The following is a 15,290-nucleotide window of genomic DNA, read 5'->3' on the forward strand; positions in this document are numbered from 1 at the left end:
ATAACAGACTGAGGAATCATGACTCCTTATTGCAGCAACATGGGGAAAATCTGTCAGAGGGTGGGAATTAGGAGGGGAATCCAAGTCTCTACAAAATTGTGCCACAAATTCAAAAATTCAAAATAAAAATTTAACAAGAAAAAAGACTGAGTAGTATTCTATCATATCAACATAAATAAAACTACAATGCATCTAACTTATCATTAGCATTTCTGAGAGAGGATGCTTATTTATTTCACAGATGGTGGCGATAAACTTCATAGGAGAGAATCACGAACGTCTTTCATGACCAAGCTTTTACCTTGCCCAAATAACAATGGGTGCACCAAAGTGAAAGCCTTTAGCAGTAAGAATCTGAGAGCACGAAAGGACTAGACAGATTGCCAAATTACATTATCCAATACTGAGTATGTAAACTAACTAAAATGCAGTTTGATTTTTCTCTTCTCTTCAAAGATACAGATTCACAAAACCAGTTTTGTTGGAGACTGGTTTCTGAACCTATAGAAACCCATGCTGATATAATCTGTCCAAAAAGGAACTGTTTCATGCTATTCTCAATGTAAGTGATGCTGCAGTACTTTTACTGAGTCGTACTTGAATAATTATCCAACCAACAGCTCTCATTAGCGCTCATTTCTCAGCAAAGATTTTAATAGCTGATAGCTTTAGCCAGGCTCTGTATTAATAAGACTTCATTAAGTTTTCAAGATATATTACAACACACTTACTGGAATAATATAAAAGTATTCTCATACATCATTAGAACTAAATAACATGTATCTAAATAAATCAGCAAAGCCCATTGGGGAAAACAGCAGTAGACCCAACACTGCTTTCTGCACACTCTTTGAACAGACCAAACACTTCTGGAAGTGGTTTCATTGTATCTTCTTGATAATGCTGAAATGACCTTAATAATGCTGAAATTCTGTGCCTTCTTTCTAAATTTCAAGACTGAACTGGGTATAATTTGAGCAGCCAAGAAATGGGTTCATTGTAAATTCTAACAGTAGTTTTATGGTCAAGTGAGACAGGCTGCTGTCTGAGCTGCTCTGGTCTGCTGGCACCAGAAGACACAGGCAGTCCTTGGAGTAGATGAGCTAAAGATGAAGGCACTGTGCCAGGACCCCATCATGCACAGCTAGAAAGACACCATCTGATGGTGGCCGTGACCTCTAAGCACAATGCCATCAGTGAGCAGAGAGAGCACTATCCCACGGAGGGATGCCCGACAGCAGCATTCCACAGAGGGATGCCCGTCTCCATAGAGAACCACACAGACCCAGGCAAGGGGAGAGGAAATAAACGCACTATTTAGAAAATTTCATGTAAAAAATCCAGAAAAATCCTGGGCAAATTTTCAACTCTGAGTTCTTTTATACCAATAAAGAAAAAAAAAAAAAGATTCAGTGACAGAGAGAGGGAGAGAAAAAGAGAGACAGAGAGTTCGATTCTTCCACGGAAGAGGAGGCAGGGAGAAGGGGCAAGCCCCTCGAAGGCAGTGACGCCCATGTGTCCCCTAGCTGCAGATACCCAAGGCATAGTGACTGGGTCCTCTATGGGTCCAAGAGAAGAGGGAACAAGCTTGCGTCCGCATGCAGTTGGCACAGCAGGGATCGCTGTGTGAGATGTGAGTGGCAGCATGTGGTAAGTACCCATGGTCACCCACGGTGTGCGAACGGGTACCCATTAGACTTACAGTTCAATTTCCCTAGAAAAGACTAGTCATGAAGTTACACATTGGGAGGGAAGTTAAGATGACCTCATTAAGATGCTGGGGATTCATTCTGGAAGAAAGGATAATGAGAAAATAAACTGGAAAACCAAGATTAGATGAAAGCAGAAAAAGTCTGACAGATTTGGAAGTTGTCATGCTTTAATAGCATGTTGTTAATTAAGCAATTTATTGTATCCGTTTTACATTTTATTAGCTATTGATTTTTTTAAAGCTATCATCAAGTTGTGCTGAAGCTTTGCTTAAACTTTTATTTTTACTTTTCAAAGTAATAAACTGAACCTCATAAAACACATTTGCAGCACAGGAAAATAAAGGTAATAACAAAATTTACAATTTTGAACTTTGCTGGGAGGATTGGCAATACTTGGTTTTCTATGTTTATCAGGACTAAACGATCCGGCAACTAAGAACATAGTGAATGGAACCAAAGTGTTGAAGATAAAATAAATTCTATGGCAGATATTGGTTGTTCAAAAGTAGTATTTGTTTTAATCAGAATTAAACAGATATCAACATAGACTGACAGCCAAATATAAATGCAGGCATTAAAAAGTGCTTTTGAAAGGTTTGAGAATTAAGAACATTATGTGGAAAAACCAGAGTGCAGAGGGAGAGAGAGAGAGAGAGAGAGAGAGAGAGAGAGAGAGAGATGACGATGATGCAAAGGAATACAGCGAGAATATCTAATTGTCATCTTCCTATGCATGCCACCGCGACAGACCCAGGGACCTGGTTGGAACGCCTTGTAGACATTGCAGGCCTGGACAAGGCTTCTCATATTGAGTTCATCTTGGGCTAGACGCCGCCCCTGCTGATGGCTGGATCACTGCACCTGTGTTCTGAACCCCAGTCCCTACGCGGTGTCAGCCCTGTCTCGGCTTAGACGTCATTTCCATTGGAAGGCCTACCAAACTTCATTATTGGGTTCCTGTCTGCACTGACTGCTAATTTCTTGGTGTCTGCATTAGACTGAAAACTCCGTGAGAGCAGAGGGCGCTCCATCCAGGTGGCTAGCTGTGTTTTCAGCAGTTTGTGTGCTGGCGCCTGGCACACTATCAGCAGAAATTGGTGTTTGTCGGAAGAAGGCAGGATGGCAGGTTGGAAGGCAGGCTCAACTAACTAGCAGCCTTTCCATCCAAAGCACATCATCATGTAATATCCACATCAAGATCTTATCGTGTCTACTCTTACCTGCCAGAAGGAGATGTGGCTGTCAGTGTTGGAGTAGGTGGCAAGGTAGCGTCCATCAGGAGCAAAGGCCACTGCCGTGATGGGTCCTTTGTGTCCATGGATGGTCTAAAAAACATTTCAGACATGATTAAGGGATTGCATTTCACAGAACTATCATAGGTATGCATGCAAATGTGTCCGATGATGAGCAAGTGACGGTAGAAATATTAGATGCAAAAATTGTTTGTATAAAGATTAGGCTAAATACATCTGAAAACAAAGTTTTTTCACAGACATACTCAGGGCTTTAATCTTTCAGGAGGAGCTGACCTGTACACTAGTTGGGAGGTCAGTATGACCTCAAAGGAAAAGTGTGCCACTCGGCCAGTGCAGTGGTGTGGCAGGCTAGTCCTCCAGCTGTGGCACCAACATCTCACAGGGGTGCAGTTTGGGTCCTTGCTGCTCTACTTCTGGTCTAGTTCCCTGTCTTTTGGCCTGGAAAAGCAGCAGAGGATGGCTAAAGGAAAGTGGCTACGCCCATGTAGGAGACCTAGAAGTCATTCCTGGCTCCTGGCTTTGACCGGACAAGCTCTGACCGTCATCACCAACTGAGGATGGAGCATTTCTCTGTGTGTGTCTCCTATAGCTTCTCTCAGTAATTCTGGCAAGTAAAATAAATAAATGTTACCCCCCCCCCCAAAAAAAGAAAAAAAAAGTGTAACTATAAAAAAACTGCCATGGATTGATGCAAGTATGCCCATAGAGGAAGAATTTGACAATAATTAGAACAGTAAGGAACTGATAATCATAATTGTCCAGAAAACTTGCTCAGCTGAAATGAAAACCATCAGAGCCTTATGGTAACAGCTCTGGAAAGAGTTAAATACGGCAACTTCAACTCCTTAATAAGTACACATTTTTCATGTTTTATGCTTCATTTCCTACCAATAACAAAATGTCTCAATGCATACAGCTGCAATTAGTAAGCACACATACATGCATGTACTGGATGTTTGGGGCACTTATAAATCAAGTATTACCAACACCAAGTTACAGAGAGTTTTGAACCCTTGCCAAATAGCTCTCATTGATTTAACCATGAATAATAAAAAGGAAGTTATATTTTAGACTAGGTCTTTGCCAAAAGGTCTTTACTAATAAAAAAATATACACACAAGTCTGATGATAGTAATAATTACAGAAAACACTGGATATTAAGTGTATTAGCCAAATATTTCTCTGTCTACAAATAAGCATACTCTTAGTATACTAGTCAATTTCCACTGTCCTCCCTTTGAAAGGAATGGGGAAAAGGGTGCCTTTGAACTAAGACAATAACAACACGGTTTGCTCCCATTTGCTATTGAACCATGGGTCTCAGTGGAAGAAATAAGTTTTTCAGTGTGATTTGGCCCACACATGCTGTCAATTTCAGCAAGACTTTTTCATGCCTTATGTTTTGAGTGACTCTAACAGGGAAGAGAAGGGAGATGAGGTGGATGAGACCCAAAGCACAATCCTTAGTGCCTCTGGCAATCCATTCTTTTCCCCCATTAGCTCTTCAAGACATTATGGGACTCAAAACAAGGCCTGCTCTTCAACACTCACAGAAAAACAGGAGATTGGCAACATGTACAGCACTGGGCAGAAGGCACTGACTTGATTCAAATGTCTGGGTTTGCATCTGAGATCCATACTTATTACTGTTGGAACCCAAGGTCAAAGTGAGTCAATGTACATAGCTTACTTAGCTTACTTAGCTTCAGAGTTCCCATGCATATAATGTAGGGAGGATGACGATAATAATAATTATATGGACTTCCAAGAGCTTTGTAAAAGTTAAATGAGACAATACATGCATGGCATTCTGGAAAATGGTTGGTGTACAATCTGGGTTCAACAGACACCCTTAATATGTTTATTACTCCTGTTTGTCCAGAGTTGCCCAGGCAAAACGAAGCTATCACATAACCCAATTACCTGAGTATTTAGTGACCTTCCCAGAAATGCCTGAACTGTGCATTCCAAAACCAGCATCACCAAGCCAAACAGGTTACCCAGAAACATAAACTTCAGACTGTGATATTTTCGTTAAATTTGTAAGGCAACTATCCATAGTTATGGCTCACAAATATGCTAAAATTAAACACTACAGCTGCTTATTGTGAGAAACCAGCAGAACATTCAGGCATACCAGGGGAAAATTATTCCAGTCAGGAGAAACAAAATCACAAGCAATGCAGTGACAAGCACTGGCCATTTCTACTTCCTACATTAGTTGAATGAATTCATTGGGAAAATGTTTTAGTTAAAATCAATATTCAGTTTGGCTAAAAAACTGAAATTCTGTGGGGTCAACCTGAGGCTATGTTATGGCTATGACAATTGATGAGTGAAGTCTTGCATACTGAAAAAGACCCTTAAGCTGAAAGCAGACGACAGCACACTTGTCTGACCTAGAAAAAAGAATGCTACAAGGATTTCTAGAGTTCTTATTTCTAGCTCATCAGATTTCATGTTAAACAAATATTTCCAACTTATACCGCAGAACTCGAGGACTGGTAACACAAGGCTTTTGCGCACATATGGTCGTACAGGCCAGGACTGGGCTCATCACTGGTTGTACACTGACACAAAAGTAGACCTGTGTTGAATTAAGGTTTGTTAGTTGTTTAAAGTCTGTTTTGGACAATGAGGGTTACATTTTAGAGCAGACACACACACACAGAGTGTATATACACACTCACACAGTAGCAGAGACTGCTAGCTGCCTCCACAGGGTTGTCTTTTACAACAACCTACAGAAGAAAAACCCCAGTGCATTGGCTGGGCCTGGCAGGTTGGTGTGCTGTGCTGTAAGGAAGCAAGCATCGCGCATGCAAGTGCAGGAAGCTCACTGTCTGGAATGGTTTGGAATACTTGGGCAGCTCCTGACCATCTCGGGCTCAGAGGTGTGTCAGCCTGTGTAGGTGCCACGTGAACTGAGTTTAACCCTCACTCTGGCATTAGTGATGCAGCTGTGTGACACTCTTGACAAACCTGGAAGTGCTCTGTGCTGGGGCAGTCCCAGGGGCTTAGGTCTCACATGATAGACTCTGAAGGACATTTTCCAAAACTGCAGGCTTCAAGATAAAAAAAGAATTTGGCCCCACTTTACATGCACCTGACTATCATGTCTTGTTATAATTTCAAAGAAATTGCTGTCTTGAAAAGACCAATGAAACTGAAGGAAATGAATCTAGTTCAGGAAGTGCTATGAACAATAATAGAAATCAAGCAATTATTCCTAGCAGGAGAGAGAGCAGTGAACTGTGAAACACCCTCCCCCGCCTTTCCTTAGGAAAGACAAAGAACTGATGGGGCAGGATGAAGACACAGGCCATGTTCAAGGAAATGGAACTAGCCCAGTTCTAAAGAGAAGTAGAGGCAAGAGTTTCCAAGATGGTCTGGTCGGTGTCAACAGCAGCCTCATACTCTTCAAAAGGGCTCTCTGATTGGTCTGCATCTTTCTGGAGTCTGGAGAATATGCTTCTAAAGAGAAAGTTTGAGACTGGAACCCAAAAAGCAAGACACCCACGATAGAGGCTGGCCAAGATTAAAGAGAATGTTTTATCTCATTTTACATTTATTTGCAGGTTTCATCACTACTTTTTATTGGGAAAAAAACAAACAAAAAACCCTAACCAAATTAAATATTTTATTAATTTAATTTTTTTTTCATTTTTATTGGAAAGTCAGATTTACAGAGAGAAGAGGCAGAGAGAAAGATCTTCCATCCACTGGTTCACTCTCCAAATGGCTGAAATGGCCAGAGCTTGAGCCAATCTGAAGCCAGGAGCCAGGAGCTTCTTTTAGGTCTCCTGTGCAGGTACAGGATCCCAAGGCTTTGGGCCATTGTTGACTGCTTTCCCAAACCACAAGAAGAGAGCTGGATGGGAAGTGGAGCAGCTGGATACGAACCAGTGCCCATACAGGATCCCCGTGCATGAAAGGGGTGGACTCTAACTACTGGGCTACCACACCAGGTTCCTATTTTGTTAATTTTAACAGAGTTTAAAAAGAAAAGATTTTTCCAAGTGGGTAAAATTCTGCCATCATCAATGTCCTCACAAGGAACAGATGTGCCAAGTTCCCACCCACGTGTTCTGTACAACACTCATTCCAAGCAACCAAGAGAAGCAGAAAGCACAGACCGAAGCCGTTACAGGTGCATGGGCTGCAGGGCCAAGCAGAAACAGACCCCTGGGCTGTGGGGCTTCCAGCGGGGACGGCACGGGTGACTCCAGCTGAGCAGCTGCAACTGGAGGAGTGCTTGAGAGACTCGGCTGCACCTTCAGTGAAGGCCTCACCCTGGACTGTGCTTTGGCAGACAGCAAGGAGGGCGGCACGGTGGGCACCCTTACATCAAGTGTCGGTTTGTATGTGGGCGGTGGGCCAGCTCTACAGGAAGTGAGGATGGGATCCTGAGAAGGAGGTGACAGCACAGACCTAGACACCCACGTTCTTGTGCTGATCTCAGCAGCGCCAAGGGAGGGGCAGCACTGAGCAACACCTAGCCCCTGTGGCCTATGAATGGCATTCAAGAGCCGACAGGGCAGTGAGGGAAGGTGGGCTAGGCTCAGCTCTTTATGGTCTTTCGACATTCACACTTACGGGGCCACGCATTTTATGGCTGCTTGGCAGGCTGGCAGAGAGAAGACAAAGACATCCTTCTGACTGGCAGTTTCATTTGACAGGCCAGGGAAAGGCTTGTCAGAAAAAAGCTTATCCTAAAGAATGCAATACGTTAGGAATTAATTACCTTCAAGGGGGAAATTAAAAAAAGAAAGAAAACTCTGTTTTTTGTCCTGAGCAACCAACAGGGGAAAATTTTAGCAGATATTTAGGGCTTATCTGCTTAAGGACACCAATTGTAAGATTCAAGAAATAATTTAGGCAGATAATGCCACCACTGGAAAAAATAGATAATCCCACCTGTGGCCAATGAGAAGGCTCGAGTGACGTTTAATTATCATCATGAACTAAGCCTTCTCAAGCCTGTATGTGCACCAGCTCTTCAGAGCACACGATGCTGCCAAGGACACCGAGAGGCCAGCGTCCACGCTGGTTCCTGGGCAGAACTGCCTCGAGCAGGTCAGATGGATGGAAGCCCATTCTGCTTTCCAGCCTCTCTAGCGAAGACTTCAACACTGCCCGTGTCCTCCGATCAGCGTGGAACACTGTGTGCTGTCAGGAAGTTGTTTCTTCTATCCATTCTACATCTCAAAGGCCACAGTGGCGGTTGCTTCTGAATGTCTGTGTAGACATGCGGGAACTGCTGGCGGCCAAGCTCAGGGTGAAACCTTCTATGGACCTGGGCACCACAGGTCACTTTTTTACTTCTTATGTTAATCATCAAGATTTTTTTTTTTAATCTGGTGACCTTTCATTTCAGGTCTAACTTTTCATGTTTTTATTAAGCAAGGTGGCTATTCCATAAAATCCAAGTTTTCCAATCACACATTTTAGAATAGGATGGGATCTGAGAAGTCACCTTCTTCAAGCACTTCTGACAAGGTGGGATTTCTAGAAGGACTGAGCACTAGATTAAGTGGGACACAGGTGTTCGGACAGTTTCTCATTACACCCTCCTGGCAGGGCAGCACTATGCTTATTTTATCAGACAATGGCAAACGTGGCTATTGTATGCTGCTAGAAGAGAACCTACTGGAAGGGAAGAACTCTTGAAGTGGCTGACATTCCAGGTGCTTCTAGCTACCTCTAGGAGAGCTAGATGTGATAGCTGATTTTAACAGAGTTAGGACAGACTACCAGCCCCAGCACTCTTCCAGTAAGTACACTTCCCGAAAGAGACCAGGATACGATTTGCAATATGTTGCTTATTCTCATTAAGCATGGACTCCCCCACACCTCTGCCTTGCAAAGCCTCTTCTATCGCTCCGTCAACTTCTCCAATTTACCAATTCTCTACACTTCCACCTAACACCTGGGTGATCAAAGAAAGGAGTTTCTGCTTTCTCACTGTGGACCCTGATAAAAACACACCAAATAACTCGATACTTTTGAGCAAAAATGGGTTTGGCAAAGGTCAACTACGAAACAGCTTTTTTTCCCACTCTTCAAATACATCTTGAAATTGTAAGGGCGGAGAGCAGACCCAAGTGCATGTGTGCAGTAGGCACTGTAGTGAACCCCGAAAGCATAATCAGAAGGAAACTTGAGAAGCACGGCTGGGTCAGGTGCTGTTCCAAGATCTTCTCCCACAAATCTCCTAAAGCTTCACGGTACACCTCATGAGCAAAGACGGCTATTAGCCTCCACCTGGCAGATGACGAAACTGAGGTGCGGGAAGACAGAGTAACTTGTTTTTGAAAGAGTCTGAGCAGTGCTGCCATATGGGAATATGAGGTGAAAACAAAAAGCAACTAGCCAGTGCTTAGCTTCCCGAACTTGACTATGGTGGGATCAGCACTTGGGCACAGTACACACGCACATTGGAGAGCCCCTTCTCTGCTGCTGATAAAGAGCCGTCTGGCTGTCTTTGCACTGTGGGCACAGTCTTAGCCATGGCCACTCTAGCAGGGCTGTCTGAGAGCAAGGGTTTGCAGGAACAGGGCGGGGGTGTCTGCCTCAACGTTCCAGACACGGTCAGTTTTTCTGTGCAACCCCAATGCATTCCCAGGAAATGTGACAGGCGCTGGTGGTGGCTCCCACATCCATGGATGGTCCCCAGATTGGCTCAGCCTCCTGTCACAGTGTGGCAGTGTCCTGGTCCACCATAACTTCCTTGCTCTGCCTTTGCTGTGAGGACGGGAAGAGTGGCAGTCAGCAATGCCCAGGTAAGAAAGCACAGTCTCCTAGCAGAGAGGGAACCTGCCTGGCACCAGCTTTCTCTAGCCTGGCCTCCTGTGCCTGGGGGCTGCCATCCTCCCATCAGCTTGCCTGGGCACCAAAGAGGCACCACTGAGTATGCAGGAGCACCATAGATAAGATCCTCTTAGGGTAAGGATAATTATTAAATCAGGACCCTGGCTCTTTCGGGACACCAAACAGAGGAAGTGAGAATACCAAGTCAGATGAAAGCGTGCGGCAGATGTGCCTCTACAACTCCCTGGTACAGAACAGCTGGTTTGTGCCCTGCCTGTACTGCCTCCAACGGGCTCAGCACACACCCCTGGGCCAGCAGGTGTCCTGGGCTCAGCGGGGCTGCTGCATGGACACTGAGTTGCTTATCTCCCTCATTTCTTTCCCTGATAGAAGGTTAAGATGAGGCTTTTGATTCACATTCTGTCAATGCTAGGCTTCAGAGTCAACACCTTAGGACACTTTCCAATCTGAGACAGAATAAAACTATTCAATGAATTGAGTTGCTTTCTGTCACCTCTTAATTGGAAAGAATATACATTCAGAGGAAAAACAAGTAGATTTTGTATCACTTTAACATCTTAATGGAAAATAGATTTAAGGATAAATAACATAAAGTAAGGCATCATAGGCTTCATTTCAAGATTTAACACCTCAAGTGAACAAACTCCATTCCTTTAACATAGCTACAGTGTTTATTGCTCATTTTCTGTTACTAAAGGTTCCTTATATGATATTTGGGGAATGAATTCATTGACACTGAAGAATTAAAACAGCTTTCAACATCTGCATGTTGATCATTATTATGACATAGAAAACAGTTAACACTTTTCTTCTGGGGCCAGCACAGTGATACATCAGGTTAAGCTGCTAATGTGGTATCAGTATCCCATGTGAGCGCCTGGTCCACCTGCTCCGCTCTGATGCATGAATCTCCTAACGCAGCCTGGAAAAGCAGTTGAGTGTGGCCTAAGTGCTTGGGGCCTGCTGCCCATGTCAGGAACAGGGCAGGGTTTCAGACTCCTGCTTCAGCCTGGTCTGACCAAGACCAGCTATACCCATCTGAGGAATGAACCAGCAGATGGAAGAATGTTCTTTTTCAAATAAAGAAATGAATCTATCTTAAATTATCCTATAAGGAATTATATGCCAACAAGTATATACACACCAATACATACTCATAACACTTTTTTAGGAGTAGTGATAACCAAAATAAATGTTCAATACTATATTATGTTGTGATCGAGGCATTGTTTCAGATTTTTATGATATGGTCACTATAACCAATTATTATGAAATATCAACATTAAATTTTGAAATGTTATTTAAAAATTTTTTATATTACAGACAGACATTTTTCAATCTACTGGTTCATTCCTCAAAAGTATACAACAACCAGGACTGGGTCAGAGCAAAGCCAGAAGCCCGGAACTCAGGGCAGGTATCCCATGTGGGCAGCAGGGACCAAAGCATCTGAGGCACCATGCGCTGCCCCCCAAGGCACACATAGCAGCAAGCTGGATCTGACAAACCAGGCAACCTGATTCCGGATGCTGGCGTCGCAAGCAACAGCTGCTGCACCACATGCCTGCCCCTCAAAAATTAAATTTTAACAGGAAGGTTTCTGAATGAACAGAGAAAGAACATTTAAGCCGACAGTTGTCTACCAAACTTAAAATACCGTAACAATAACTTCCAAAAAATTATGTACCAGTTTGAGGAATTTCTTCTCTTCCAACAAATGAACAACTTAGCAAAGTCCTAAAAAAAATTCTATTAATTAGATGTTAGTTCACCTATATCCAAGTTCAACCTAAAAGCTCAGCTCTTCTCCCTCGTCCTCTTGTTGTAGGGGATCCAGAGCCGGTACACGCGCATGCGCACACACACACACACACACACACACACACACACACACACCCCTAGTCTGCTTTATGAGACCACACATTTTCAGGATAAAGTAGTTACAAAATATTCAGTGAAACTATGTAAAACTGAATTGTCTCCTCTGTATGTCGATTTTATAGAATCATACTTTAAAAAGTAAGTTTGCCCCAAATCCAAATATTGCAATTTTCCAAGTTATCATACTACATGATTATCACCAGCTTTTGGATACTAAGATTACAGGAGTGTATTTGTATTTAAGATTCGGAAACTCAGCAATAACATTAATGAACTCTAGCTAAAGTTATAACTCAAGACATATTGTATAATCCCATAAAAATTTAACATTTTAAAATATAATTACAGAGCCATACACAAAAATTATTCATTGATACTAAAACACTGAATGCTAATGTGATTTAAATTAATATGGTTCAGCTTTAAATAAAAAATTTAATTAAATATCAAACATTCACACTGCAGAAATGAGACAATAATGAAACACTTACTAAAATTTAACTTGCAAATGCTTGCAAAGTAACAAAAGATGGGCTTCCTACGCCCTACCCCACCCCTGCCCCGCAGATTTGGGCAGACCTAAAGGCTATTTTTTTTTCTTCTTAGCAGTTCACATGTAAGCACATGCTAGAAGTCTTAAAAATAATCAAAGTTCAGTTTCTGGGTTTTCCTACAGAAAATCCTGTTGTTAAACAGTCAGAAAGTCCCGAGAAAACACACAAATGTAGAAGACAGGAAGAAATACAGCTGAAGGCAAAGTTAGGCTGCGAAGCAAATCCCCACCACCCGTGTTCGCGACGTCTCCTGAGAGCACACGGTCTCATACATCTTTGGTCCCTCTCAGACCAGTGCAGGCCCTTTGCAAGGCACAGCTTATGCAGATACCCGGCCCCGTTAACCACAGGACAAAATCACAATCACACCCTGAGTGGGTCTCGGCATTTTTGGGGTTCTGATTTGGGTTCAGGTCAAAAGAAAGGGGTTGGCATAGGATGGGGACTTCTACACTAGCTCCCTTTCATCTCATCTCCTCTCTTCCTCTTGGCCTATTGCCTGGTGACACAAAACTGATGTGTAGGCTGCATTGAGGCTACAGAATTTATATTTTTCAAAAACACATTTCAAAAGAATTGGACATTTTTACTACCTGCCCAAAAGAAATGACTTAAAGATGTTGTAGAAAATTGAGGGGGACATTACTGTGGTACATTACACTAAGTCTCTGTTGACAATGGCAACATTCCACATGGGGTGCTGGGTAGAGTCCTAATTGCTCCGCTTCCAACCCAGCTACCTGCTAATGTATCTGGGAAAGAACAGAGGAGTGCCCATGTACTCGAGCCCTCACACCTATGTAGGAAACCTGGAAGAAGTTTCAGGCTACTGGCTTCGCCCTTGCTCAGCCCTGGCTGCTGCAGCCATCTGGGGAGTGAACCAGCAGATGGAAGACTGTCACTCCTCCCTTCTCTGTAACTCTGCCTTTCAAGTAAATAAAAAATAAATCTTTAAAACATTAGGTCAACAAATCCAACCAATTCTGAAATTCGTACTCAGACATATATTAACCAATGTTAACTATATTTACTGCTTCATGTTTATTTGGCAGAATGACAGTGAATATACTGTAACACACAATATAAGCTTAGGATTGAGTGGTTCCTTATCTCCCCACCTTACTAAGACAGAAAATCAGGTTAGTATGGAAGATGTTGCTCTGCACTATCAGGTGGATTTCTTCTTATTCACAAATACAAAATTATAGATCTCTATGAAGGAGTGTACTATTGTAACAATATAAGGAAAATCAGTGGAGGAAAGGGGTTTTGGAGAGGGGGTAGGGACAATCCCAGAGCCTATGGAACTGTATCATAAAATAAATAAATTAGAAGATAATACAAACTTATACCAAATAATATCCAAAATTTTTCTTGAGATTAAAGTTGTAATATTCATAAACAATGCAATATTCCAAGTGTTTTTTTTTCACCTGCATCTGCAAATATTCCAGAGCAATGTCTGTGGTAAAATCACACTAACATTATGTGCTGGTTTCCTGACTTGGAGTATTGCACATTCTCCAACGCACTAACATTTGTCTTTGCTGGTTTTACACATGGCAACATTGTTACATTTGCTTATTTATAAATAAGGATAATGTCTACCATGACTATCATCTGGGATTAAAGTAGTTTAAGGACAAACGTAGTTAAAAACGTTTGCTGAGAGCTCTTGGCTGTGTATTAATATCAGAGTTCAAAGATGAGACCCGGCTCCTGTCAGCGAACAGAAGAAGGCAAAGGGACTGGCTGACACAAGCAACCCCTGTATGGTGTAATAACTGGCACAACAGAAATATGCCCACAGTGCCACAGAGGTACAGGTAAATCATTGCTGTTTGGGAGTTGGAGATGTCAGGGTAGGGTGCAGAGGGGAGTGACCTGAGTGAGTGTTCAGAGCATGAACGGACAAGAAGCACAAGCCAGGGTGAGCAGACAGCTGGGTCCAGGCCGACCATGCGCAGAGTGGGATGTCAGCTGGTGCAGCAACACCCCTGGCATTTCCGTGCCACTTGGCCTGAGAACGTGCCCCTGGACCTGGGGAGGTGGTGGAGGTCGGCTGGGAAATGCCCGCAAACAGGCAGTCACGGCAGTGCTCCCAACAACTTTTCTTGTGCTGTCATTTGGATTTGCTGTATAGTCCATAAAAGTTTCCTAAAGCTTATAGGTAGAATGGTCAGATCAGACTCATTTAAAAAATTTATTAATAATTAATAAATTAATTTTTAAATCAGAGCATGGAGGAGAAAGTATGTCCAAAGGACTGATTGGGAAGTAAACATTACAAATAAAGGGAGAGTTAAGTGAGGAGCACAGCACAGGAGACCTCCACCCACAAGCCGGGCAGCTGGTGAAGCTGGTGCCTGGCAGGAGAGACACCAAGGAAGAAGCTGTGGCGGTGGGGGAGGGGCTGTGGGGGAGGCGTGCTGTCAGCGGCTGTCAGGAGTTCAGTGTGGGACATGGAGAAGAGTCAGGCAGGAAGCCAGCGTGACGTCAGAGAGCCAGCAAGATAAACACGGAGCTCCTGAACAGGCCGAGGCAAGGACGACTGACTGGAGATTTCATGAGCACAGAGATGCTAACAGACACGAACAGTGTGGACCCTGGCAGCCTGCACTGTTGCTGGGACACAGAACTTCCTCCAGGGGTGTCTGTTGAAGGACCAGACCTTAGCGGCTGAGGGGATCCACAGAGCAGACAGTGAGAAAAGATGAAGAGGATGAAGGTAAAATGACAACGGTGGGCAGAAAAGGCACAGCTGGGCTTAGAAACCAAACTGCAGGTTTGAAATCTGTTCCTAGCTGATTATTATTATTATTTTAAAAAGTTTTTTGCTAAAATGGTAATTTATTTGTTCTCATTTCATTTAAAAATGAGAAAGAGAGCAAGATAGATACCTAATCCATTAGCTCACTCCTCAAATGCCCATTAAGCCAGGGCTGGACCAAGTGACCCCTGGGAACTGGGCACTCAGTCCAGATCACCTTTGTGAATGACAACAGGGACTCAAGCTCTTGAGTTAGCACTTGGTGCGCCCAGGGTGGGTATTAGCA

The 15,290-nt window shown here is 43.2% G+C and overlaps 1 protein-coding gene across 2 annotated transcripts in view; it reads right to left on the reverse strand.

The window, feature by feature from the left end:
- WDR7 (WD repeat domain 7) overlaps positions 1–15,290 on the reverse strand; it is a 300,266-nt gene that overhangs the window by 6,363 nt on the left and 278,613 nt on the right. For both annotated transcript variants that reach the window (XM_058677108.1, XM_058677109.1), the window contains one exon: positions 2,933–3,037. In XM_058677108.1, the coding sequence (XP_058533091.1) occupies positions 2,933–3,037 (105 nt within the window). The remainder of the gene's footprint in view (positions 1–2,932; positions 3,038–15,290) is intronic.

This window comes from Ochotona princeps, chromosome 18 (genome assembly GCF_030435755.1).
Source record: "Ochotona princeps isolate mOchPri1 chromosome 18, mOchPri1.hap1, whole genome shotgun sequence".
In the NCBI taxonomy this organism is placed as follows: Eukaryota; Metazoa; Chordata; class Mammalia; order Lagomorpha; family Ochotonidae; genus Ochotona; species Ochotona princeps.